Raw genomic sequence first — 27,205 nt, 5'->3', positions numbered from 1 at the left:
TTACAGCTTGAGCCTAAGTGTGTCGCAGGATACCCTCTAGGTGATAGTTCTTGATTACTTTTTGATAAATAATTCGTTCTTATTGCGAAATAGGAACACTATTTATCAATCTGTAATAAAAGACGTGAGGAAATTCTGTCTTTTTTTTGTTTTAACAAAAATTTTTGAGGCGAAATACCCAAAAAGAAGTTTGTAAAAATGAATCCGCCTCAACAATATAGAACTTATCTACATTTTAAAAGCTTTAAAAAAATCCGCTGATCAATAATTTTCTTCGATGTGTTAATGCATTTCGTATTTCTGAAAGTCTACATACCTATTCTGAAGAACTGATTTAAAGTAAATATAGATGAAAAATTCGATAATTAGTTTTTGATAATATTTTTAAACAACGTTGTGGTTGGTATTTATAAAGGAGTATACCAGATTTTTTTACTATGTTATACTTTCAGTTTCAGTGCGTTTCTACTAAATTATAAGTTCTTCATTGCATTGCATTACAAATTAATTCGAAATCTACAGAATTAGTTTATTGAGTACCTACTACTCACTTTAGTTACTTTGGTCTTTTCCACAATTTTTAGATTTTCGCGTTTTAAGGCCGAACTCAAAAATGCTGTTGCGGAGCTTTGCCTCCTGCCAAATTTGTGGGTTGCTTGTATTTTTGAAAAACCCATTATCTGGTGACTGTTATAATCCACCTCTTCAAACCCCAATTCTTTCCCTAGAAAACATCACACAGATTTCAAAACTATGTTTCAGTCCTAATCTTATTTACCTGCAGCTATAAAGCGATCCGTTAATTCGCTGTGATAGGGATGTTCGACACTTAAAAGTCCACCAGACGCATGGTAGGGATCAGAACATTCAGTTTCTAATCTGCAGTTTTCAGATTTTAGAAAGTATGGAAGTACGTCTTTGTACGACCATCCAGGGTTTTCTGGTGGATTAATAAAATTAACAAACACATTTCATTTAGAACGATATCACTTGAGTCGTACCTACTCCCCATTTATTATACTCATCGGCATGTCCTCTGGTGTAAATCATGTAATTTAGTACTGTTGAACCTCCCAAAGCTTTTCCTCTTGGCCATGCACATAGTTGATCTTCCATAGCCAGGCAAAAGTTATCTTGTTTTTCCATCAAATAGTTCCAATTATAATCTCCCGCAACCTAGAAATAAAAACAGAGGAGAGGAGAGAATAAAAACAGAGGACAACAGTTTTCAGTTGAAAATATCTCGAAGACAATTAAGTTGTGCCAAGTTGATCCTTTCTACAACTTTTCCATTCTAATTTACTACGGTTAAATTTGTCACTAATAGAGTCCTCTCAATTGCGGCAAATTGATTGAACCTTCAGAATCAATACTTTAACAGTCCTCACAAAACATACATTAAAACTTATTTTTGTTGCGTTAACTTTATTTAAATTGCAGGACATTTTCTATCTAGAATCTTGTGTACTATTGTTGGGAGTTATAACTTTATTTTAATGAGCTACTGATTTGGTAGATATGTTAAATAGTTTGAGTCCGGTGGAGTTTCACACTTCGGGACAAAGAAATGTACCTGATATATAGGCGCAGTAATAGGTATTTCGTTCAAAACTGTGGGCTTTTCTCCATATTCTATTAATAATATATTCCATTCTGGAATTTCTGAAAGTCGACTGGCTATCACGGAACCCGCAGAACCAGACCCAATTATTATAAAGTCATACTGGTTATCTGAAAATATCAAAGTTCATTTAGAGTCAAAGAGGTGTTAAATAGTCATCAGTTAAAATAAATCACGAGTCAATCATTTAAAAATCTTTGGTGCATTTTGCAGTAACTTTAAGTTAATGGACTAGAAATTTCGTATAATTTTATTTCCTCCAAATAGTTAGCATCATCAGTAGAGGAAAAATCAAAGGGATTTAATTGAATTTAACAGTTGTTAAATTTTTATCTACGCCAAATAAGGAACAACGTATAATGAATTTGTAAATGCAGCTTTTGAACTAGGACTTAAATAATACCATCAGGCATGTCTTACCTATTTCTAAAGAGGATCCATATCCAAATATGGTAGAATTTTCACCAAGGTGCAAACAGTTATTATCTGATTCCAAGAAAGACAGACAACTAGCGGCTTGACTAGTTCTCGTAAGAAGTATAGATATAGAGACTAATAAATATAAGAGCATTGTATGAGCCCTAAAAGTAAGAGGGTTATTATTTCAACAATACGCAAATAATATACAAACAATAATTTTGTATGTAGTAAAATTACCCGAGACATGACAAAATTCTCATACAGATCCTTTGAGAAACACTGATGGAAAATTGAAACACTGCATTTGAGGATTTTGTTCTATAAGTTATGTTAAAATAAAGTTAATTTTTTTACTGATTTATTAATAGTAAAGATTTTCTATATTTTCACTTTGACTCCTAATAAAATTTACTTTGTTTCAACACTTAAGTTATTTACCTACTACTCACGAGTAGGTAAAAATATGAAATTTTTTAGAAATTTATCAATATAGCTGTTGTTTTTGTTTAGAAGTTTTGGAATGTTATAAATAAAACCCAGACTAGCTTACCTTATTACAATCCCACCAAAACTATACAAATATCAAACTTGAAACATTTAGACATGTATTTGTTTATTTTGCTTTTAGCTACCTACTTACTAAGAAGCAACTAATTTATCCTTGCAGAAACAGGTTTTTTGTTACTTTTTCTTGAGTTGATTTAAGTCCCCGGAATAATTTAAATACATTGGATAACGAACATGACCACTTTACTTTACTATCAAAGCCGTTGCCACTGAAGTCTCTTATCCACAATTAGAGCTTCTTTACTGTACCATTACCGGAAGGTCATTAGTACGAATTAATTTGAGACATGTTGTGTAACTGAAATATTGTTTGTTAAAATGCTAATTGCTTAAAGTGCTAATGAATTGGTGCGGAAGAAAGTGTTTAAAAGTTTATTGGCCAATTATCGATTTTATTTAATTAATTTGACTTAATTTGACGTAGTTTTACCAACCGAGGATATGGCCTTTGAATCGTCGATATTCAGGCGATTTCCTGGTTTATTTTATAATGTATTCCTTCTTGAATAATTACGAAAAATAATAATTACTCAAAATGATTAAAATATATCTACTAAACTTTACGCCAAGCTCTTAAAAAAATATTGCTTATTACATATGCTGAAACTTTCTCACTTAATCTGAATCTGCACTAAAAAAAAATATGTATGATATAAATGTAGCTACAATTAGGAAAGTAAGTAGGTACTTTTTTGCTGCAACTAATACATTTTAGCTTACATTTTTAGCTTCAACAATCGTATTGAGGTCTACACGACTTCCACGCAATAACTTTTGAAATTAACTGAACAATTCCCGAAGACTTGTGTAAGCCACTTATAATTTGCATTTAGATCGTTTCGAATAGTCGTATTGGCTCTTGATTTAAAATCGAATTAAGCTAGCAAATCTTTTGAATCCTGAATAATTATTCATTGTTTCAATATGACTTTTGTTAGCGTCAATTCTGTTGTGCTTTGTCAATTCTGTTGTTCGCTGTGCCGCGTTCAAATTTTTTGTGGACACACTTCTGTAGCAGCATTATATTAATCAGCTTTAAAAAAAAATTGTTTCATTGTCATGCATCCATGTTTAATCGTAATCATAGTTAATTCTCCCTTTTTCTTAACATTATCACAATTTCCTTAATTTATGTTTGATTTTGTGTCTATTTGGCAGTTTCTTGTTTCTATTTGTTATCCTCAAATTAAATTTAGTTTCAACCATTACATGATCTAGAAATATGTCCAGTCTAGTGTCTTGTTAGAGAACTTGCTAAAGAGTACCATTTAAAACTGTACCTTACAATTTTTTTTCTCAAAATTGTATGATACCTGCTAAATAAATTATAACAAAATCAATCTGAAGACCAAACATTGTGGAAAAAGTTGAGATAATTGAATTGCCGCTTTTAAAAAAGTTGAAATACTTGCTAACGCCTGAAAGTGTCTTGATTGATGATTTTTTATTTCGATTGCTTTTTGATTGCGGGTCGATGTTTTGTGAAATTAATTTATTTCACTTCAGTTTCGATTCAGTTTCACTTTAGTTTTACTCAGTTTATTACTGTTCCATTTCATTATTATTAATTGCTTCATTTTAGGGGCATATAAAATACTGGGAATTTATGCAATACTTTATTTCAAATGTTACATGCTCATTTACTTAGTCCATTCCTCTTTAATCAAATCAGCACATTTTTCACCAATAACCATTTTGATGGCAGCCAAATGTCCGGAAATACTAACTGGAATGACGCTATCATCAGCTACTCTTAGTTTGTCAATACCATGAACTCTCAATTTTAAATCGACTACAGAGCTTCCGAAAGAACCTTCTTTTTCTTCACCCATCGGCGCTGAGCTAGTTACTTCTCCAATGCTGATACTTAATTGTTTAATTGCACACGTCCAGTAGTCATCTGAGTAGACATCATATTCTGAGCATCTAGGAATAATACCTTGATAGCTTAATCCTAATGGTTGAAGGTGTTGAGATTGCAATAGTTTCTGTGTAGTACGAATGGCTGAAAGAAGAGTTTTAATGTCGTAGTCCTCTTTGTCTGAAAAGTCATTCAGGTTAATCAGAGGATAGTCGAATGGATTGTTTGTATGCAACGACAAGGTTCCTCTGGATTTTGGATGCAGCAGTATCAGATTAATAGTAATCTGTTTTTTAAGATCGTGAATATTTTCTTCAGATATCTTGTTGCTCAAATTGTCACCAATTTGAGAGCTTGTAACTAGCAATTCGACATCAGGATATAAATGCCGCCCCTTAGAGAATTCGGTTTTAATAAATCCAATAACATCAACTCCGGTAGAAGTTAGCGGGCCTCTGCCGTTTCTCAAATAGTCAATTTCTTTGCTGTAATATCCGGAGGTTTTCAAGTGATTGGCGTCAACATACACGTATTTCAAGCCAGCGAAAACTACATGATGAATTAGGTTCTTTCCTACTTTCAAGTCACTAAGACATTCAATATTGAGTGGTTTTAGCTCCTCATGAGGACCAATGCCACTCAGGAGCAATAATTTTCCACTGTTAATTGTTCCAGCCGCAAGAATTACTTCTTTGCTAGCGGAAGCAGTAAAAAGCTGCCCTTCATGGAAAAAGTGAACACCTTGTGCTTCTTTGGTGTGCTCGCCTATGATTAGTTTGGTCACTTGTACCAATGAGCGAATTTCAAGATTTTTTCGGTCCTTAGCTGATTTCAAGTAAGCGGAAGCTGCGCTGTATCTTTCACCGTTTTTCGTCATCAGTTGAGGACAACCTGAAAATTATTTGTATAACAAGTAATTCATTGGAAATTAATGAAGTTCAAATAATGGTTCAAAAACGCAGTGTGACATTCTGGTTTTTGGATGTGTTAGTTCGCTCTTTGTGATAATAAAAATCGGTTGAATATTGAGTTTGATGACAAAGCTAATATTTGTTATAGGCATTAGTTTTTTTAATTGTGGCATGACAAATAATGATGCAATAGAAATTTTATTGCTTTTGGAATTTTAGCGAATTTTTGTTAATACAAGTAGTTTAATACGTTTTTCGCTGAATTCAATTGAATGAAGCTAACTTACCAAATCCTAGAGGGTTCTTTCCGTTCACGTCGATTTCCTTCAGTCCAATTTCTTTGGCTCCTGCCAAAAACCTGTTGGTAATATCTGAATAATATCTTGAGCTCTCTAAATGCACAGGACCGCCGTAATGGTGCAATCCAATGTCCATAGCTGTATCCAAATGTGCATCTTCGATGTTTTTAAAGTAGGGTTCCAAAGAAATGGAACACCAGCCTAAGGTTAAAGGATGCGTGAATTTATTTTTATTTTTTAAAAAACATGTAACACTTTTTCCTACTATATTTGTTTGCACCTCATTACCTTTCAAGTTATTATCGGCCCATAAGTCATAATCTCTAGCGGTTCCTCTGGTATATAACATGTCATTAATTGCAGATGTCCCTCCTAAAGCTTTAGCGGTTGGTACGAAGCATCTTCTATCTTCCAGGTCTAAATTTTTTGTTATTGAGCCAAAACGTAATAGTATGATAAATAATAACAACCATTATCACACGAGTATGAACTTTAGAACAAGCCATAGGCTTAAAATTCGTCAAAAGAAGAATAAAGATTGACTAATATGCAGCATTAAGTTGCCTGTTTTCTGATTGAAAGCCACTTTCATAATTTGACAAAGTATACTTTTGCATTTTTGCGACTTTTTTTTTAGTTTACTTTTGTAGTTGTTATAGCATACCTAATACATTATTAGAATAAACAAGGTCAGCCAAAAACTTACTAGTTTTGAATATTTGCAAAACATCTTTTAATTTAAATCATGTATTTACTACTCACGTATGATTAGAATCGCCTACTGCTCGTGCTTCCAACTTCATACACGTGTAGTAATAGCTGTGATTATTTATTTATTAATATAAATTGTAACATTGCAATTAGCGAATCGGTTTATTGAAGTAGTTGCATTAACGATTTTGCTAATTTTTACCAACATATTGTTGCCATTAATTTATAAAGCTTGATATTTATCAGAGACCTTCTTAAATACTCGTAATTGTTCAATGAGCATATTTACTTTTTAAATAACAAACATTTACTATCTAATAAAAAACTAAAGTTTTATGTGTCAGACTTTAGCATCCGAAATAATAATTGATATGTTTTAAAACAAGAAAAGGAAATTTTTTAATACGTACTTAAACACGAATTGTTTTGTGGCACGCTGTAATATCCCCAAGTCAAAGGACTGCTTTCACCCTTAAGGCAACTGTGCATCACTGGAACTTTAGAAGCCACACTTTCTGATTCTCCAGCTTCTAAAAGCAATATTTTCCATTCCGGAATCTCTGATAAGCGAGCCGCTATTACAGAGCCTGTTGTTCCTCCGCCCACTATTATGAAGTCGTATTCGCCAATATCTGCAAGAAACTTATAGTTAGGACTTTTTTGTGTCAAATTCTCTATTTATAGATTGTTTAAGCTTCCTTGATCATCAATTTGTTCCTTGAGATGATTTAACAATGAGCCAGCCAGTGAATGGCGAATAGTTCTATGTAAACATATAATTCTGATAACCGCATTAGCATAATCGCCGTAATGTAGTCTTTTAGATTCAATAGCAGCGATTAAATTATTAACTATTTAATGACTAATGTACATACAATAGAAAGGTACCCAGTATTTAATTCGACCTCGGTACTTGGGATTTGAGTAAATGAAACGTCTTTTGTGGACAAAAAATCTTGACTTGCGGTTTAGCCAAAGTAATAAGTGCTATACAATTTGAAAATCTCGTGATACATTAATGTCCGCATAACTAATTCATTGTGGAGATATAGATCTCTTAAAAAAGATATAGGTACTTTCATTATTTTTAAAGGTTATTTTAAAGATAAGGTTGATGAAGGTAAACGCAAACATGTTGAATGTTTTGTTTCATGATCCGTTTACCCACAATCCAATTGAAACCAAACAAATTAAAAATAATATAATAGTAAAATAGAATTATATCATGGCAAAGAACAGATACCGATATCATCAAAACAAATATTAAGAAAGGGAAAACAATCAATTGTTAAAAAGCATGAAAAAAAAGAAACTACATGGAGATGGAATTGTGAAGAGTACGTTTTACTAAACCGCTTAGTTACGGAAATAAAGTTAAAGAAAAGAGCCCGCTGCACATAAAAATGTTGGTATTATAGATGGAGAAGTAAAGTAGAAAATAATTTAATAAACATTAACGTTATATCAATTTACTTCCTCATTTCCCGAAAAGTAAAAGTAAGTAGTACGAAAATATATTTTTATAATATTAATTGTTAAATGTGTCACAATAGTGTGTTTCCTTCAGCACGAGAAAATTCGATCAGACAATTCACAATTGCGGGTCGGTTACAATTATGTGAATTAAAGAGTTCATTCAATAAATAGCATATTAATTTTTTCCCAATTTGTTTTATTATTATACTTATTTATTAATAATGTAAATGTATCTATATTACACCTTTTGCGCTTATGTCTCGAATACTAATTTGGATTCCTGTAAATATCTCGGTTTTTATCTGAAATTAACCTTTTCTTACAATTTTTTCGGTCTTCTTACCCAACAACCCTTTTGGATTATTGATAAAACATACATTGTAAAAATGTTTCTCTATTTTACCTGTACATCTATTAATAATGATTTATTACTTAAGCAGTGTCATTCATATTAGTTAATAGTTTTCATCTATTTTTATCATATGTTCTTTTAACTTACCTTTTATATGCGCTTCTTCTTGAATGTAGTTCTGAAGGGTCTTTTGCTGCCAGCTTCCCGATTTCAGGTAGCTTCTTAGATGATCCACGTTTTTCTCAAAACCTTCAATGTAGTTTTCCAAAAGCTCAAATGGAGATCCGCGAACACTTATCTGGCCAATAGCCAAAATAAAAAATAATTTTAACATTGTCTTTGCGTTGTCTGCACTCGTCTACGACAGAAAATTAACTAATATTTTCAAAAACTTCCAATAAGATTGAACTTTTCTTGGGACCGTGAACTTGGTAACGCCACCGGAGTGTGTTAACCTGTGCAACGGGTACGATTAAAAATCAGGTTCTTATATACGCAAATTATGACCTGTTGTTTTCTTCTTACTGAATATTATCGACTATAGTAAAACTTGCTGGGTTTTTTTCACTTGCTGATGTATAATAGATGGTGACAGTTATTGGAAAAGCTTGTTTGATTAATTTTGGTGTTATACCTTAAACGTGGAGGAACCTTTAACTGGGGGGATCTGAAGCATGCTAACTGTTTAGGTATGGTATTTTGAATGTATAATTTATCTTGTATTCCCACATTAGTATGCAGTTAAAAAGTCAGAAGTTTAATTATAGCTTTTAATAGTTAACTATTTGGATAGCTTTTTAAAGTTGCGTTGAAATGTCTTTTACACAGTTAGTCCGTGCTTTGCCCTTCAATATATTTTTTAGTTGGATTATTTGTTTTAAAAATATTCCTTTCAATCTATCTTGGAATTTATACATTATTCATAGTTATATGGTCAATAAAATTTCCCTGATTCCTGGAAGATTCCCCAAAAATACAGATAGATACGCTTTAGTGTAATAAATCAGTTTTAGCGCCTGATAAAATAATTGATCAAATGTACAGATTTTGTTTTGTAAAATGTAATTCTTAAGGCAGCTATATGAAATCTTATTTTTAAATTGTTCTCCATATTTCCATTTACAATGTTAGAGAAATAATTTTTGTTCTCGCTGGTTATCAGGAAACCTTATATAAATTGAATTGGAATTGCTCTGAAAATTTCCCCAACCGCACTGTAATTTTCGTTTTATTTTATCTACACCGTTTTTTCAAAAACCTCTGAACCAGTCTGACTACTTTTAGTTAGTATCTTTTTCAGATTCACATGCGGTTTATCGAATAACTTCTATATTTTTTTAGAGTTGAAATGTCTGCTCGACAGTCGAGTCAAGCCAGTTTAATTTAAAAAACGCGATTACATTATGAATCTGATTTCATCTATTTGGATTTATATTACTGTAAAGCTTAAACTGCAATTAATTACTTTTTAAAAATTTCTTTGGACCTGCTACAGAGCAGCTCTGGAAACAAAATGCAACACTAACAATTGAAAGTTAGTTTCCATCTTTCAAAAATTGGAGAGTTACAAAGTTGCTCTTACTTGTATTCGAACTGCTAATAAATGTTCAAATACGTTTTGCTTTACCCTCTGTTTTATTTTTTTCTTCGGTTTAACAAAGACGTTAAGAACAGAATAACAGTAAAAGACATCAACTTCGATCGACACATTTGAGATCCTTCAGCTTTGGTTTAGATGTCGAAAATATATGTATTAGGTTGATTACCAGACAAGTCATTGGAAAGTTCAAATTACTACTAAACCCTAATGATATAGGCATTTAAAACGTCGGATCCTTAATTGATAGAATGCTGTTTAAAACCTTAAGCTTATGCCGTAATCGGGTTTTCCGAAATTGATCTTTGGTTTTTCGACAAAGATCACGTTAAATATAGTGTAACCAAATCCGATACAAAGATTTTCAGTTCGACTTAAACGTGAGAATTAGATGGTCTTAATATAATTTTAATTCTATGAAACGAAATTAATTTTGTAATTAAAAGCAAATACGGGAAACCTTAGCTTAACTGAAACAAGTGAAATTACTATTTAATCAAATTTATTATAAATTCCTTATAACTTGTATTTAACTATTGTTTAATAGTGTATTTGTTCAATTTGAAAAACTATATACATTTCATTTATGTTCAGCAAGGCAAGAATGCTGGTATTGCATCTACTTGTAAAGGCCAGATGTCCTGTATGTTTTAATGTAATTAAAATTGAATTTACTTGATATTTTCCATTAACTAGCAATCAATAGTATCTAACTGTAATTGCGAAATAAAGTCATATCGGCAGAAAGTCTTGCGTCTTTCGCAAATTTCATGTTTCAGTTAAACATATTGAACTCTTACGTATATGTAATGACAGAAAACAAAAAACATACAAGTCAATAATATTTTCACACTAATATTTTCAAATTCGATGATGTATTGTTAAGAATTTATTCTCTTCTGCGTCTCTGACTGTTATTAAAATAAAGCTTTTGTGGGATGCGGAAAATGTGTACGATACACTCATTGTTTGTTGCTTGATGATTCAAACAAACTCCAATCTTCTTTGATCATGTCTGCAGCTTTTTCGCCTATCATTATTGTAGGAATACTGGTATGGGCACTTAAAGTCACTGGTATGATGCTCGTATCTACTACTCTTAAATTTTTAATTCCATGCACTTTTAATCGATGATCCACTACAGACTCTCGGTCTTCTCTGGGCCCCATTTTGCAAGTCGAAATCTGATTATGCAGGGTTGGGGCGATGGTCCGAAGGGCGCATTCCCAGTATGCATCTGAATATGTGTGAATTTGTGTTTACCACAACCTGCAATACACATTCATTTTGGTTCTTGGTTGTAAGTACATTTTTGATTGATCGTTATATTTTTGTGAAATAATTTTCTTTACTGTACCTGGAATCGGTTTGTCATATAATGTCGTGTTGTATTTTTTAAACACCGGCATCTCCATAACTCTGAGAATCTCTCTTATTCTGGCGATAAAAGTTTTAATATCTTCGTTGTTTCTATCTGTAAAATATTTAGGATAGAATTTCGGCCATTTAGAAGGATTTTTCGATATAAGCTTTAAGTAACCAAATGACTTCGGGTGCAGTAGCATAGGAAGAACCTAAAAATAAAAAATAATTTATTTGTACATTAATTTTTAACTTATTTATTTTATGATACACTGGCATTATCGGTCTTTTGTAAATTGTAAAAATGAGCGTTCTTGCTGATTTTGCTTTCGAGAAATTAGCAAAAACGGGACGGAAAACATAAACTTTTGGTATAATCTTGCGCTTAAGTGTATGATATTCAAATTTCGCTTTCGGGGTCAAAACTACTCGAATTTTTTCATTTGTTTCACATGTTGTGATGACTGAATCTAATTTTCAATTCTCTGTCCACCTATACCAAAACGAATTCTGTGGTTCAAATGGTTCTTGAGAAACTTCGAAAAAAGCAGCGTTATGTTTGAATCGCTTTTGCAACTCAAAAAGAAACACGAACATCTAAAACTTCTTGAATCCAAGACTTTTTTGAGAAAACTGACAACATTTCCTTATCGATGGTTCACTTTCTGAAATCGACATTAAGTGCTCTCTGGAATTGAAAAAACGAGAGTTTTTGCTCATTTTGCTTCCGAGAAATGAGCCGAAACGGGAAGGAAAACATGAGATTTTCGCTGCTTAATGTTGCTTGTAAATGTCTGATATACAAATTTCGCTTCCTGGGTCAAAAATGTCCGAATTTCGTCACACATGTTATGACTGAATATAATTTTAATTCTCTATCCAACGATACCAATATGTCATGGAGGTCATGACTCATGACATTGGTACCCTAATCGTGCGTTTAAAAAGCACAATTAGCTTGTTATTTAGGGATTGGGAACTATTTTGCTCCCGTTGCAGACATATTAACGAAACTTTTTATAACTTATATAATTTACGATAATTTGTTTTTTAAATCATGAACCGATTTTTTAAGTCTGTTTAACATTTAACAATAATAAATAATTGACACATATATAGGTAGCTATATTAGGTAGCTCTTTTTTTATTACTAGTAGTTTATATATATTTTTTTATATAGTTGATATATGATGTTTCCATTGTGAGTGAAAGATGCAAAATCACTTTCCAATAAATGGTATTGTTTTTCAACATCTCGCAGCAAATTCATCAACTGTAATAATTTCAGTAGATAATAATCTAAAATGTGAAAATAATTATTTGAAAAATACTTGCCGTGAAGAGTTAAACTTCCTCATTGATAGCACTGGATAAACTTTGAAATAATGCAAAATTTCACACATTATTTATTCACTTTAATATTGTATAATTTTCCTGTTTACAAACATTTTGTTGATAAAGCGGAAACAGAAACACTGATCCGTTGAAGCTAAGTTGTCAAAGATATTCTGGGTTCTCGTAAATCGAAACTGATTAAAGAACCTGTTCAATCAACATCACCAGAGGCGCAGAGTGTTGTCCTTAATTTTCTCACTTTCTGGAGAATTGCAAAGTTAATTATGAAACGTTTTGTAGAGTAAAAGTCGCGAGTAAAATATATAAATTAGCGAACAGGGCATGCTCGCAATAACAAAATCATTTTTAGTTTACAAATTCAAACCAACTTAAACTGGATAAATGTTTTAAATTGCTGATACTATTATATTGGATTGATTAATCTCACGCGTTAGTTAGAATTTATAAACATTTAAGAATGCGTTATGGAAGCAAGTTACTTCGGCTTTAAATTTTCATTTGCAGAAATAATTGAGTTTATAAATACTCTGATGATAATTGTTTGGCGCCTTCACTGTTCATTGTCATTAAACTGCTATTTGATTGTTTATGATGTTATTGCCATTTCGCTGCTTTAAAAATTAAACGCTACTGGAGGGCCAAAAGACACAAAAGACGTAGTTTGCTTCATATTTATACTGATTCGAAGCGTCAACAGGTTGTGCTTGCTGTTCGCCACAAGGTTAAAGAACTATTTTTTTGTATTTTCTTCTAAAGGTGCTGCGTGTGCGAATGGGGTCTAAACAAAATTGTAGTTACTTTTTATACAAAGACACTTTAAATTGTTTGCATTATTTATTTCATAATTGTCCCATCAGTCCTCTTCTACTTGTTTAAACCTTATTTTTATTTTGTCTCTGCCATCGTTTTTGTTTATTTCATATTTAACTGTTTTTCCAGCAATATAAGAGCTGACTTTGGCATGTCCGTCTGGAATTCCTAGTGGGTTTTGAATAGGTTCAATTTCTTCCCTGAAATGTGTTCTAATTAAATTCGTCAATTTTTTTAAAATACTAACTTACTTTACAACTCGGTATCCTTTGTCGTCAGCTTCGTAAAACACTGTTCGCTTGTGGTAGCCGTCACTATAGCTGTATCTTCCATTTACACTTAAACCATCCCGAACTTCAATTCTTTGGTGTAAGTTGCCATTGATTCCATCGTCAATGTTACTGGAAAATTGATACTTTGCATTCTGAGCTTGACGTTGGAACACTTCTTCCGCAAGCCCCCGCTGATATTCGAAAGTTTTGTTCAGAACTTTGTCAATATTTTTTAACGACCTTTGTTGATTATTCGCGTCAGTTTCTTTTGGCTGATCCTGTTTTGATTCATTGACGTGCGTTAATTCGACTCTATTATTAAACAAATGCGAACCTAGTGGTGGATGATATGTTGTCGGTTCAATGTCAGATTCTTGGGTAGTCTCTGTTTTAAGGGGTTGGCTCCTAAGCAGCAGGTTTCTTCTTGTTTGAATCCCTGGAACTTTTGGCGCTTCAGTTGATATGATGGGATTCGGTTTTCTCCTCAATGATTTTCTCAAGAATCCAGGGGTGGTTGGTTCAGATAGGAGCGAGCCTTTGCTAGTTTCTGATAGAACGGTACTGCCTGAATTACTTTTGTTATCTACATCCGGTTTTTCAGCTGATCTAGATTGCAATAATTGCATTTTAGGTCTCGACCTTACGGGAAATAGTTGGGAATGTGTGTTTTGGGGTTTCAACTTTTCACGACTTAATGTAGACTGCCTTGTCTTGAGTATATATGGCTTGTGTTCTTGAATAGTTTCAGAGACTGGCAGTTTTTCAACAGCAGTTGCAGGATTCGTAAATGTGAGGGAATTATCTGTACTTTCAGTTGTTGAAGAATAGACCTAAAACATGTTTTTTAAATTGTTGTGGCGTTCACTTTTGTATTGGTGCACTGTTACTTGTTGATCAAGGCCTTCTTTCAACTGTAATCTTTGCTTCTTTGTCCTGATATGCAAGTTTCCTGTGATATTCCTGTTTTTATGTATATGAAATTTGCGTCTGCTTTGTTGGAATTTGTCGATATAGATTTCCATGTGTTGTAAAGGCGATCCGATCTAGAAAATGCTTATTTATTAGTTGAATCTAGTAAATGTAAATTGACTGCGTAGTTTAACTGTAGTAAATGTATATAACTCACCATTTCTTCAGCATTTGGGGATAGTTCGGAATTGATCAGAGCACAACAAAAGCACAAAAGAACGAGGCCTTTTACTTGAATCATTTTGACAAGAATGAGCTAATAGTAATTAGCAAGTCCAGTTATAAGCGCCTAAAGAAACTAGATGTTACCTTTAATTCAATTTTAATGTAATGTCGGTAAGTGTAAAATTTTTGAAAGGTTTTGCTAGAAAGTTGCTGCTTGATAGTTTAGTAAAGCGGTAATTTTCTTTAAATCCACATCTGCTTTCGCACTACGTTTATGTATATGGAAATATGGAAATTTTCATTAGCCGCTGGCGTAGCTAGAATCGTATTAAAAAAATATTGAATAAACCTAAACATTGAAATTGTATTCGATATTTTTGGTTCATATAAAAATTGAAAAGCTGGTAATAATAATGGTGACATTTAAATATAGAATAAACTCATCCAGGATAAGCTTGCGGCTAAACTAATGTCCAAATATCTACAGAAACACATATTGATCGGCTGATCGCAATGCTCTGCGTCTTTCTTTAGACCCGTTTTCTGCGTTTTTACCATATTATCAAACGTGTATTAATTTCTTTCGAGAATGGTACCTTTATGCTATTTTGTGTGGCTATAAATATGTCGATGCCATGCCACTTAGCAAAAATGAACTTTTATCTAAGAACCGAATCGATCGATTCGGAGACGATCGAATCGATTTTAAAGAATGAATAATTTGTGATATCGAAATAAATGACTTAAACTCAGGATTTTATATTTTTAATATATTTTTTAATTGCTTTGAAACCTCCTCAATATACTCTAAAGCGACTTCAAATATTCTTGTTATTTATTTGTTATTTTTATTGTATTATGTTTTTCTTCTTTACAAACTTCTTTTTGGGTATTTCGCCTCAAAAATTTTCATTTTATGTTTTTCTTTGCTCTTGGTATTACGGTTTGTTAATTTTTACCACTCAAAAAATTAGATATTGTGAATGTTTTAAAAATATTTTCTATTTTTCATTGCGTCAAATCTTTTTTCTTTGAAAGGCATCAGTAAGGAAATGTGGAAACTTTGTAAACCGAGAAATTCCAAGGTTTTCATTAACTTGAATAGTAGATTTATAAACTTGAAGCTTCAGAACTGAAGTTATGCGTTCGAAACATATAAATTGCAATCAAATAAATACATTTTTTTAATTGTGAAAGTATTTATTATGTTTTTTTTTTTGAAGAATCCGCCTATCAACTTATTCGTATTTACTTGTTATTTATATTAAATTTATTGTTTAAAATATTGTTGACAACAATTGAAAAATATGAAAATAACGCTGCATCTAGCTAGATATATCAATAAACACGAAACAATTAGGAAGTACCGAAGAAAAATGCAGACAAGAATGTCAGATAATAGAATTAATATAAAAATACATTAGTTATTTAAAAGCTAATTTGGATAATCATAATAATTAATGTAATCCGTAATAATGTAAAAAGTTCAATAAGACTTTAAGATCAGAACAGAACATATGTTTTAATGTGTTTTACTCAAATAGTTTTCATCGGTTAAAAGAACGATTTAAAACACAACTGAAGTTGAAATGACTTGAAAGTTGACTCTGCGGAAGCAGTGATTTCCTATGCCTGTTTCCTAAATTGATACAATAACCATCATATCAACGGGTATTTCATGTCATTCAAGTGAATACCAAGGATACAACTCAAACTCCCAATTCTCGTTTTAAGGTCTTTATTAATTTCATTCAATAAATAATCTGCAACATTATGTACTTTTGTATTGCGCTCAGTTTATTCGATGAGTGGAACTGCGGCTGCACCATTATCACCAACTACTTTTGAAATCGGTCCCTCGACTGGAACACTTTGCACTTTGTATGCTACATGAGCACCATGGGCAGCTGATTGAACCGAAGCAGTACCAGTAAGGTCTACATGGGGACCATCAAGAGGAACGGCCTCCATCCTAATTTGAAAATACAAAAATTACTTTCATTTCGTTTCAAACTAAAGGTTTGTATGAAAAATATGTTACCCAGTTACTCTGTATCCGTTTTCGTCAGCTACATAATGCACAATTCTTTTGTAGTATCCATCGCTGTAGGCATACATGCCCTTAACTGAAAGACCATTTCTTTCTTCTGATCGTTGGTGGGTCAGATCGCTGATGTGATCATCAATGTCTGAGGAAAACTTGTACCTGAAAATCAGTAGTTATCATATGGGTTTTCCTTTTTAGTATTTGCACTAAAATGTTTACCTGGCAGCCACATTTTGCAGTTTTTCGTATTCATTTGGTTCGTAGTTTTTCCCTGGTGGTTTTTTTACTGCTGTTGTTTGCGGCATGGCTACTGCACATGCAGCGATTGCAGTTAAAACAACCTGCAATATATACATTGTATATCATTTTTTTGAACAATTTCTACCAACAAAATGTTTAGACGATTTTCATAAACAGCAAATTTTGGAATCAAAACACTTACAATCAATTTCATCATTTCTAACAGTTTATATGATGTACTGATGATAAATTCTGTAGAAGACTGAACATAAACAACGGTGAATTACTGTTTATATACATACATAAAGCTGGAAGAGCTCTTAGTACTAAATTGAATTTTTCATTATGGATTTAGAAAGTTGTCAGTGAAGGTGGCCATTATTATGGCACAAAAATTCAAAGTATTTTACCTTCAATTAATTTGCTATGTTTAATGGTAGATATTGCTTTGGACTAAAAGTAGTTCGGTATTTCGAAAGTATAATTTTTTTATAATATCACTACTTATCAAGTTAATTAGCATGAAAAATGCTCTTTATCAAAAAATAGTAGATATTAAGAAAATATATATAAGAGTTTCGTTTCGCTTTTCAGTTCCTTTGCGTTGATGAAAACGTCACTATTCAATTATTTGCCGACGTTTCGACCTTTATTGGGGTCTTCTTCAAGGCTCAAATCATGCTTGAACGTTATGTCTAATTAAGTTAATTGAATGCATCCCCATGGCAAAGGCACTAGTTATCTTTAAAATTATGACTACACATCATCTCGGTCTTCAGTGTCGAATTTACAGGACTACTAGTTAATCCTGTAAATTCGACATTGAAGACTTTTTGTACTGTTTATTTGTGTAATTTTTTTGATTGCTAAATAGGTTACGTGTTCCGTTGATGAATATTTTGTTTAACAGTCCAACTCTACAGCTGCCTAATTTAGCTGCGATGTTATGTGATGATGCTTGAAATATTTCCTAAAACATATTCATTTTTATTAATAAATGTACTTACTAAATATAACAAAGACAACCCAACACATTTTGTTTAACAAGCGTTCCAATATTTACATTGAATTTAACTATAATATCACAGAGTAAAGTCACATTGAAACCTAAACGAAATTAGTATTAAATCCCCAATCTTCTTTTATCATATCTGATCCTTTCTCAGCTATCATAAATGTTGGTGAATTGGTATGGGCTGCTGGAATTTCTGGCATAATCGAAGCATCAATAACCTACACAAAAACATTATTTGAATAACCAACTCCATGAAGTTAAAATGAACTATTGTAGTATTGAAAATGAACGTTTACTTACTCTTAAGCCTTTGATGCCATAAACTCTTAATCTGGTATCAACGACTGCTTTTTTGTCTGTAGAAGGACCCATTTTGCATGTTCCACTTTGGTGGTATATAGTAAATGTAAAATGTCTTGCCATACACTCAAAATATGCATCGGATCCAAAACCTCGATCAGCGCACTGTGGTATTGGAATATTATGTAATCTGGTTCCTAAAGAAAAAATTTACATTTAATATTTTCTAAAAAGTGACTATAAAGTACCTACCCAGTGACTGTAAAGCTGGCTTAGCTGCTATTTCCATGACTAATTTAACACCTTTGATAATTGTTTCCATATCTTTCGGATCGGCAAAGTAGTTAGGAAAAATGTAAGGTTTATGCTTGTAATCAGCACTTTTCAACATCAGCCTTCCTCTACTTTTGGGTCTCAGCAATATTGGAAACACCTAGAAATTAAACGCATGTATAGAATGTAATTGTTAAGTAATGAGTCAACACATTATTAATTTTAGAGAACTAAAGGCTTGAACTCTCAAAAGTTCAAGTATTCAATATATTATACAAAACAACAATTTTTATTTCAATTTGATTCCGTGGTAAGTCTTGGTAGAATCGTCGGAATGCTTGTTGGTATTTGAAATACACATGACTAATTAAAATAATTAATATTTAATTTAATTGATAAAGGATATACATTTTTAAAAAATTACAAGAACTGTATGTTACTGACTAAGTAGTGACAGCTGGTATGTTTGTGAAAAGCTGTGAAATATAATATTGATAATTATATTAAGTTAGCACATTACACTAGAAATTATTAGAACAGTATCATTGTATAAGATCGTTTATTTATGATTTCTTATATGAATCTGTAGTTGACTACATAAATAAAAATATGAAGCTTGTGTAGAAAATATTGAAAGTCAACATCATAAATGTGTTAAAAAAGCTGCCAAATCGCAGATTCTATACAGTCTTCATAACATTAACTTTTTATTTGTTATAAACACGAAAGTAATTTGTTTGGGTGCTTTGTTATAAACACGAAATTATTGGGTGCTGTTTTGTTTGATTGTATTTTTTGTAATTTTGATACAATTTTATGCACTTTTTAAAATAGGTAGTTTAAAGGCGTCTTACCATGAACGAATCTGTATTTTCTATTGGTTTGAAGACTTTGTTATAAATACCATCGGTAATGCCAAAATCCTTTCGAAGTACAATGTCTGAAACTATGGAACCTCCTTGATAAAGTAATTCAATATCGGGATATCCGTCTGAGTCTCCCGGATGATCGAAATCATTGAACACCAATACCTATAAGTATTTCGTTAATGTTGTCAAGATTGAAAGCAGTTAGGTATGGTTTACCTCACAGCCTCCAGGAATTGATAAAGGTCCATGGTGATTGTTTAAGTAATCTCCCAAATCTTTATTGTTTATGAGCCTTTCAGTTTTCAAAGAAACAGTTTCGTTTATTAAAAATGTTAGACCACCCATTCCTATGTGGTCCATTAGATTATATCCAACTCGTAGATTACTTATTACTGGAATACCTGTAAATGAGATGTGCTAATTATTCCATATGGAAAATATTTATATTTTTGAGTTGCTGTTAATTAATTATTTGATTCTTCTTATGCTACATAAATAATGAGTTCATAAATCGATCTCCATTAATCATTGAGAGAATGTGTTTTTTTAAAGTTGCTTGTTGCACATAATACAAAACTATTTTTCAATTTGTGATTTGCCATTTTTTGTTCTTATTATGTTCGAGAAATCAATTCGACGTTTTTCTTTTGACGAAATTCTTCAATTTTATAAATCTAAGCATGTTATTGTATGTTGTCATTTCTTTAATTCCGTAACAGTCGAGACGAATATCATTTTAGTCCAATATGGGTCATTTTATAAATGTTAATTATAACATGTAAATTTATAAAAGTTCCCTGAAAAGTTTTTTTTAAATGACAAAATGTGTTAAGAAATATCTTAAACCGAATTTATATATGAAAAATTTTAAATAATGGGTTGGGTCAATTTCCGTTTTTTTTTGTAATTGAAATCTAAACCTTTATCAATGTGAGTTCCACGCGAGAATAATTCCATTTTGAGCAAAATTAATATACAAACTAAGAACTGTTGTATATTCATTCGAGATCTGTGAATATTTCAAATGGTAGCATACTTTAAAAAATCGTTCTGAGCAAGAAATGAGTCAATTTCCTTCTATAATGTTCATTGCTTCAGTAATAATCGTGAGGTGATGTATCAATTTTGTACAATTATACACAGTTTTTAAAACCAGCACATAACACTCGTAAATTATAATCAACAGAATATGTGCTTTTCGAGTACTATTCCACCAAATTATGCATTAAGGAGAAATATGGTAATGGAATGTAAATTTTGTTTTTCAAAGGTGTTCTAATTGCTCGTAGGCTATAACAACATATTTCCATCAATTAGCACATCAGCCATTTGCGTATTTCAAGAAGTCTGTTGATGGCAATGATTGTTTATTCGTTTACACTTCAATTTTATAGAATTAAAAATAGCAGTCACTCAAATGCAGCGTTTATAATTACTAATGTTCAACTGTTTATTTCAGGTAAATGGTGCATTCGTTTAACTTACCCAATTTTTGAAGATGCTTCTTGGGTCCTACGCCACTTAGCATTAAGAGTTGCGGAGAATTAATGGCACCAGCCGATGAAATAACTTCCTTCTTAACTTTGATGAAGTAAGTTTGACCGTTTTTAACCATTTCAATGCCCTTGACTTGTTGCGACTTTGGGTCTGAAATTATCCAGTAATCAGTATGTGCAGCGGAAAATTAGCACCTTTATGTCTGACCTATTACAATTCGCTTTACCATGGAATACTTGGTTAAATGCAAGTTTGGCCGATTGCTGATCGGATGCAAATAAGCTCTGCTTGAACTCTCTCTTACACCATCTCTTAAGCTTAATTGCAGGTGGGAAACACCAACCTAGAATTGGCATGATGATAAATACATTATGCTTTTATTATTTCGATTAATTACTGTTCGTGAAAATTGTCTATTTAATCAGCAAGATTCTCAAGAGATAGATGAGTGATATTTGCAATAAAGATTACAAACGCTAATGTGTACAGGACGAAGCTATTGTGAAATTTGAAGTAGCATCTATTTAATTTTAGAAGTTCAAAATTAACCAGCCATCCATAGTTGGAAACGGTTTCGCGTTCATTGCTTTTACATACATAAAGATTATGTAATATTGCAAAGAGTATAAACGGTGTAATATGGAAACTGTAGCATTATAGAAGGAAAAACAAACTGGAACAGTTTGATTTCCAATGTTTATCCAATTATTTCATGATTTTTTTTATCACTTTTTGATTAGTTACATTCGTACGGTATGGCAGTAGCTGACATGTTAAGTTGCTCATAAAGAATATTTTTTCTATGGGAAAAAGTGTCTAGTTTACAAAAAAATTGAAAAATTAATTTATCGTGATAGAACAATTATATTTATTTGATTAACAAATGTTTCTAGTAAAATTCGAGTTTCTAGTAAAAGTTAACAATGAATCCGTTTTAATGTTTAATTTTCTTAAAATAGTAATTGAGAACTTGCGGTTTGTTTTTTCATAAATCTCCAAATATATCAGGTTTTTAATACTTCGGCAAGGCAAATTCGATGAAAATCTTTGAAAATAAAATGGTTTTTACGCGACGTTATTGTAAAAAATAATATCGATAATCCTGTTGATTCTGTTTTTCGCGTATCCATTCAATATTCAATACCTTCAGTTTTTTTTCGTTTCCTGAATTTCGAATTTTTAGTTTATGATTGTGCAAACAGAAACGGGCAATTTAAGAATATACCGTGTGTAAAACAAAGTTCAATGGAGCATTGGCAAGCTCGAAAGATACGTGATATTTTTGGGCGAATAACAAATATCATGGGGAAACGCATTGATAAATGCTTGGTATGTATGATAATAAATGATTAGTCAACATTTGAACTGCTTTTAGTGCTTAAAAATCGAAAAATTGATATTGCCATAACGATGCTTTTTTATATTTTTAATTTAAACTCTCTAATTTACTCAGAAAAGTTCATAGAGAGGAAAATATCGTTAGAGAAAAAAATAATTGTGTGCTAAAGAATTCACTCTCAATTTTATTCTCAATCTTTCCGTGATTCTGTATTTTTGATATTTAGTTCAATTTTATGCTTCCATTATCTGATGAGTTCTGATTTTCGAGGGATATCTGCTAAATACGTCTCACACGTTTAGTCAGATATTTTAAAATAGAATGGATTGGATATACAGTATTATTTCGCATTATAAGCAAATTTACAGGGTGGTCCTAAATATGTTTCGCAACGCAACAAAGCTCCTCATAAAAAACTAAAACTAATTTCTATTTTCCGTTTTTCTTAGAGCTTTCTTTTTTGAGATAGAGGGTGTCCAAGATGAGAGATGAGATACAGAGGTACACACATTGCATATATTAATAGCCACTTTTTCGCACCCTACTCAAATTTTAAATTCTCAATAAAAAATGATAGCGTACGGGAATCATGAGCAACATATTTGGTTTCTTGCATAAAAAGCCATTTTCATCTTGAGATATATGAGATTATTATTTTATGTAAAATTCATAAGCGCTTTAATACGATACCTTAGAAGCTCCACCACTGACACGTCTAATAAATTGTAGTAGAGTGCGAAAAAGTTGCTATTAATCGTGGTATTCTGTGTACAAAAGTTCATCCCGTAGTTAAAAAAGTGGTTTTTGTTACCCTGTATCTGGAAAACGAAAATTGGAAGACGGATATATTGTTTTTTTTTTTAATGAAGACTGGATAGTTGTGATACTTATGTATTTAGAAACACTCTGAGTGTACATTTCAATATACAGCAAAAATTAAATTTCCAAATTGTCGTTTTCCATATAAGAACGCTATAACAGATCGCTTTTCCATATAAGAAATCAAGGAAATAGAAAAGAGAGTTTTGAGTCTTACTTGGGTAGGTCCATTGTAGTCAACATAAGGTAATCCATACTGCAAACTGGCATTTACAATGGCATCAGCTATTTTCGTACGGTATGGAGCATAGCTTACACTTAGGTATCCATTTTTTCCATGATAGCCTGCTGAAATATTTCCAGGTACTGCAAAGTTCTCTATTTTTCTGCAAATTTCATCGGTTTCAGACAAACGAAAAGAAAAAACTCTTTCTCAATGTTTATCTGTATGTAAAATTCGTACCTAAAGTAAGGCAGAACATCCTTGAATGACCAACCTTCGTTACCCATTTTCGCCCAATGGTCGTAGTCTCTTCTATTTCCTCGTGTGTAAATCATATAATTAAGAACACTGGAACCACCTAATTCGGTGCAAAGATCAGTAAAGATTACGAAACAAAAATGCAAATTTGTTCTGACCGACGACTTTTCCTCGAGGCCAGTTACAACGCTGCTCATCAAATCCTAAACAAGCGTTTCCATTTGGTTCAGTTTGGTACCGCCAGTTTGTTTCTGTGAACTGTAGGTAGTTTGCTAGTATAGGCATGTCCATTATAAAATTTTCAGGTCGTCCTACAATCATCAAATTATATATTCTGATGATTTTAGTTAGTAGTTGCGAGATAAAGAACATTGAAGGTTTCCAGACTGATTATCAAATAACATAGTACAATCTTTTAAGTGATATTTAATTGTACTAATGCATCGTTAAGAGTTTCGGATGTTTATCAAACTGTATTTTAAGTGTTGATTGCATTTCTACCTGCTTCTACAAGTAAGACTGTCCAATTGGGATTTTCCGATAAACGATTTGCCACGGCACATCCAGCAGTACCAGCACCAACGACAATAAAATCGTACTCCTTTAGCATTCTGCTAGCAGACATATCGGGTGGTTCGGCGGAAATCTGATCTTCTCCTTCTTGAATTAATTTGATCAATCCATCTAGAAGACTTTGTTGATGGCTGTATGACACCCATATCAGCAGCAGAATCAGGAACTTGAACATTTTTATTCTGCGAAAAATGATAGACATATTAAAACGAATATAAAGCGTTCCAAACGACATTCTTGTGACCGGAAAACAATTCTAGTGAATATTTAATTATGCATATATTGTAAAAATACAAATTAATTAATTATAGTTACTTCGCGATTGAAGTAAATTCTATTAAGAAACTGTCGATGGATTATGATGTCTTGTTACATTGGTACTGTCTTAAGCAATATAAGAATACCGATTAGTAACATTGACATCGTCAATTTTAGGTTAATAGTGAGTATAATTGATATAAAAACACCGTTTGAATGCAATTGTTATGTATGCCATATGCGAGCGGTGCGTGGCTATTAGCTAATTAGCTTCAGGGGTACTAAGTAGATTAAACACCAGCTCACGTTCGTAACTAAATTATTAAAAAAGTAAAAGGAAATTTTGCGATTAAGCTCTAGAAATTGCATTATAATGTTTGTTGTGAGCTAAAGATCAAGAAAGAAACAATATGTACAGTCGGAAGCCAGTTAATGTAAGTGCAATACAATGTTTATTTTGCATTTTCGCTACGAAGGTAAACTCGTAACGATGGCGCAAGCGAAATGAGCGAAAATCAACATCATCCTTCAGATTCAGATAATGCCAATGTAAAGTTCAATGCAGTTTAATTGCAGACGCAAAAGACAATATGCGATGTTTTAATTAAAGTTAAGGTCATACCAAATAAACAAATATAGTATAGTCTTTCAAGTTACTTTTGTCCTCGGTTAGTTTTTACAAATAAGGAGCAACACTTAAGTTACGTATATTGCTTATGAACAATATATTTAAGATCATCGATCATGAAATCTCGATCGATCGAGGAGATATTTTAAACTAAATACTTTAACTTTTTTAACTTAACTTCTTTCTTTTGACTAAAATAAAACGGACTGTTCCGTTTCATTTTAATTCTCGAATTAAACTAAGTATTTTGATTTGGAGAATGTGGCGCATTTCTTCTTTGGGCTTTGCGTTAAATATAACTTTGCTCATTCGTATTCACTTATAGTTATCCATAGCATTAATTTAATTTAATATATTCTCCAAGCAAAATTTCGTGACTATAACAAACCAAGGTTGAAAGCGCCCAATAACAGATTATTTGGGAATTTCAAAAACCTGTTGAAACCTAAGGCCATGTAACTTCCAATATGCGTAAAGTCATCAATGTGCTTATTAAAACCACAAATAAATGTAATTGCTCGTGAAAATCAGTAACGTGAAAGTGGTATAATGAATCAATCTCGGCTGGAATTCATCTTATATAACTAACTAGTATAGTAAATGCCGTATAGTTTTGAGGCTACGGTCAAGTTTATAACAAAACTATTTTTTTGTCAAGGCTTCACATTGAACTTGAATCTATGAAGTGAGAACTTTCGCCGGAGATCAATCACATTTCGAAAATAATTTTATTTAATGCTTAAAGTTGACTCAAAGTAAATGTGTTTTTCGTTAGGGTTGTTAAATAGTAAAGAACAAGTTTTGAAACTTGAAACAACTATTAGCGGAAGTAATAAAAACTAGACGTGCCCCAATTTAAAAATAAAAACTAAAAATTAACTAATTGGGAAGTAAGACATTTTCCAAGAAATATTCAATTCTACAGTTATAAAACCCAAAAAACCCTATGTTGTATGCGAAATTAGATTCTATTCACATATTTTTTCCGAGTGTTTTATTTACGACCATATCACATATTCTATGTTCATTTTCCAATCAGGATCAGATTTATTATCGGCAAAAAAGAAGCATCGATGAATGAAATGTTTTATTATATTGATGCTCCAAAATTGTATCCATTTGTGATACTTGATTTAAACAATTTTTTTGCACATGTTATGTAATGAAATCAGATTGTAATGAGACACATTGAATTAAATATTCTTCCTTGCTTCTTTTTTTTATATTCTTGTTCGAATCAATTTCTTTCAAATTAAATTATTTTGAAACTAAAAATCTTACTTTTTTAATGTAGTGATGATATATAAAAGGTAGTTTTATATTTTGACAAAATGTAACTCATTGAGACCAAAATAATTCGAATTTCACAAATTAAGAACTTTAAAAATGTACATTTACTTAGTATTAGAAATATTACTAGAAAATTACGTATTATTACCAGAAAAATATATAATTTTTTCCTGAATATTTTACATATTTGTTCACATGCCCACTTATTTTCGCATAGATTTTCCTTAACAAATGAATATTAATAGCAAGGTTTTCCCTTGAAATTGAAATTATCACCTTATCTCTTAAAATCAATCGATAAATACTAGCGCAAACTAACACTTATTTTCATATAGTACATACAAAATTCAATGGTATAAGTTTCACTATGTTTTTCTTACCTCAAAGGGAGAATATCCGATACGTTCACAATATGAACCAGCACAACCACTGATTTGTAGACCGGGCCTTATTTACAAGTATTTACAAAACGAAAGTTATTTTAAAATATTTTTTCTATCAATTACAACGAATCTAAACCGAATAAAATATAATGTATTTACTCAGTATTACTCTTTGCATTCACTGATCATACCAAAAATTTTCAAATAATATTGACGTTTTCTAAAATCATTCTTAACAAGTTTCTGTCTGGGTGCGTAATGGTTAATTTTTACACTATTTAAAACATTCTATAATGATCGGGTGTTCCCCACTACTTGATTTACCTGAAATTCTCGTACAACGACTGAAATTGATTCTTTGGAAACTGTATTACATAATGTTGGTATAGATTATGATTTGTTTCAGTTCTTCAGATGGTATTTTGCATTTTAAAATTTTTGTTT

At 31.8% G+C, this 27,205-nt stretch overlaps 4 protein-coding genes and 1 long non-coding RNA gene across 8 annotated transcripts in view; all 5 read right to left on the bottom strand.

Annotated features, from left to right (window-relative positions):
* Positions 1–2,880, bottom strand: part of LOC109544223 (glucose dehydrogenase [FAD, quinone]) — a 6,018-nt gene extending 3,138 nt beyond the window's left edge. For both annotated transcript variants that reach the window (XM_019914292.2, XM_019914293.2), the window contains exons 1-6: positions 2,592–2,880; positions 2,042–2,202; positions 1,574–1,731; positions 1,002–1,176; positions 779–940; positions 552–724 (exon numbers count right to left, since the gene is read on the bottom strand). In XM_019914292.2, coding sequence (XP_019769851.2) covers positions 552–724; positions 779–940; positions 1,002–1,176; positions 1,574–1,731; positions 2,042–2,192 — 819 coding nt within the window. In that variant the 5' untranslated portion in view covers positions 2,193–2,202; positions 2,592–2,880. The remainder of the gene's footprint in view (positions 1–551; positions 725–778; positions 941–1,001; positions 1,177–1,573; positions 1,732–2,041; positions 2,203–2,591) is intronic.
* A 1,331-nt stretch (positions 2,881–4,211) lies between these two features.
* LOC109544222 (glucose dehydrogenase [FAD, quinone]) lies at positions 4,212–8,701 on the bottom strand. The gene is made up of 5 exons (XM_019914291.2): positions 8,366–8,701; positions 6,801–7,022; positions 5,968–6,096; positions 5,668–5,880; positions 4,212–5,360 (listed from the first exon to the last, which is right to left on the bottom strand). Exons 1-5 carry the CDS (start codon positions 8,550–8,552, stop codon positions 4,249–4,251), a joined length of 1,863 nt encoding a protein of 620 aa, XP_019769850.2. The 5' UTR covers positions 8,553–8,701; the 3' UTR covers positions 4,212–4,248.
* Positions 8,702–10,300: 1,599 nt separating this feature from the next.
* LOC109544230 lies at positions 10,301–11,386 on the bottom strand. Its single transcript, XR_007281325.1, has 2 exons — positions 11,173–11,386; positions 10,301–11,084 (listed from the first exon to the last, which is right to left on the bottom strand). It is a non-coding gene; the product is annotated as an uncharacterized LOC109544230 (long non-coding RNA).
* A 1,126-nt stretch (positions 11,387–12,512) lies between these two features.
* On the bottom strand, positions 12,513–14,432 carry LOC125504182. The gene is made up of 2 exons (XM_048665781.1): positions 13,595–14,432; positions 12,513–13,543 (listed from the first exon to the last, which is right to left on the bottom strand). The coding sequence occupies exons 1-2, from the start codon at positions 14,239–14,241 to the stop codon at positions 13,387–13,389; spliced, it is 804 nt and encodes a 267-aa protein (XP_048521738.1). The 5' UTR covers positions 14,242–14,432; the 3' UTR covers positions 12,513–13,386.
* Positions 14,433–16,470: 2,038 nt separating this feature from the next.
* On the bottom strand, positions 16,471–27,042 carry LOC109544210 (glucose dehydrogenase [FAD, quinone]). 3 transcript variants are annotated; one of them, XM_048665775.1, is made up of 15 exons: positions 26,759–27,042; positions 24,131–24,384; positions 23,788–23,940; positions 23,612–23,729; positions 23,366–23,534; positions 21,198–21,333; positions 20,979–21,140; positions 19,710–19,894; positions 19,479–19,655; positions 18,604–18,784; positions 18,352–18,548; positions 17,916–18,269; positions 17,016–17,137; positions 16,791–16,955; positions 16,471–16,721 (listed from the first exon to the last, which is right to left on the bottom strand). In XM_048665775.1, the coding sequence occupies exons 2-12, from the start codon at positions 24,375–24,377 to the stop codon at positions 18,144–18,146; spliced, it is 1,851 nt and encodes a 616-aa protein (XP_048521732.1). In that variant the 5' UTR covers positions 24,378–24,384; positions 26,759–27,042; the 3' UTR covers positions 16,471–16,721; positions 16,791–16,955; positions 17,016–17,137; positions 17,916–18,143. The 3 variants fall into 3 exon arrangements, with proteins under 3 accessions (XP_048521732.1, XP_048521734.1, XP_048521733.1); XM_048665777.1 differs by having other exon boundaries at positions 16,471–16,955; positions 17,239–18,269; XM_048665776.1 differs by having other exon boundaries at positions 16,471–16,955; positions 17,016–18,269.
* Between the last annotated feature and the right edge of the window lie 163 nt (positions 27,043–27,205).

The sequence above is a fragment of the Dendroctonus ponderosae genome, unplaced genomic scaffold (genome assembly GCF_020466585.1).
Source record: "Dendroctonus ponderosae isolate FM_Combo_2020 unplaced genomic scaffold, Dpon_F_20191213v2 Dpon_F_20191213_4, whole genome shotgun sequence".
NCBI classification, from domain to species: domain Eukaryota; kingdom Metazoa; phylum Arthropoda; class Insecta; order Coleoptera; family Curculionidae; genus Dendroctonus; species Dendroctonus ponderosae.
Note: the sequence above shows the minus strand (reverse complement) of the source record. Positions and strands in the feature narration are given on the sequence as shown.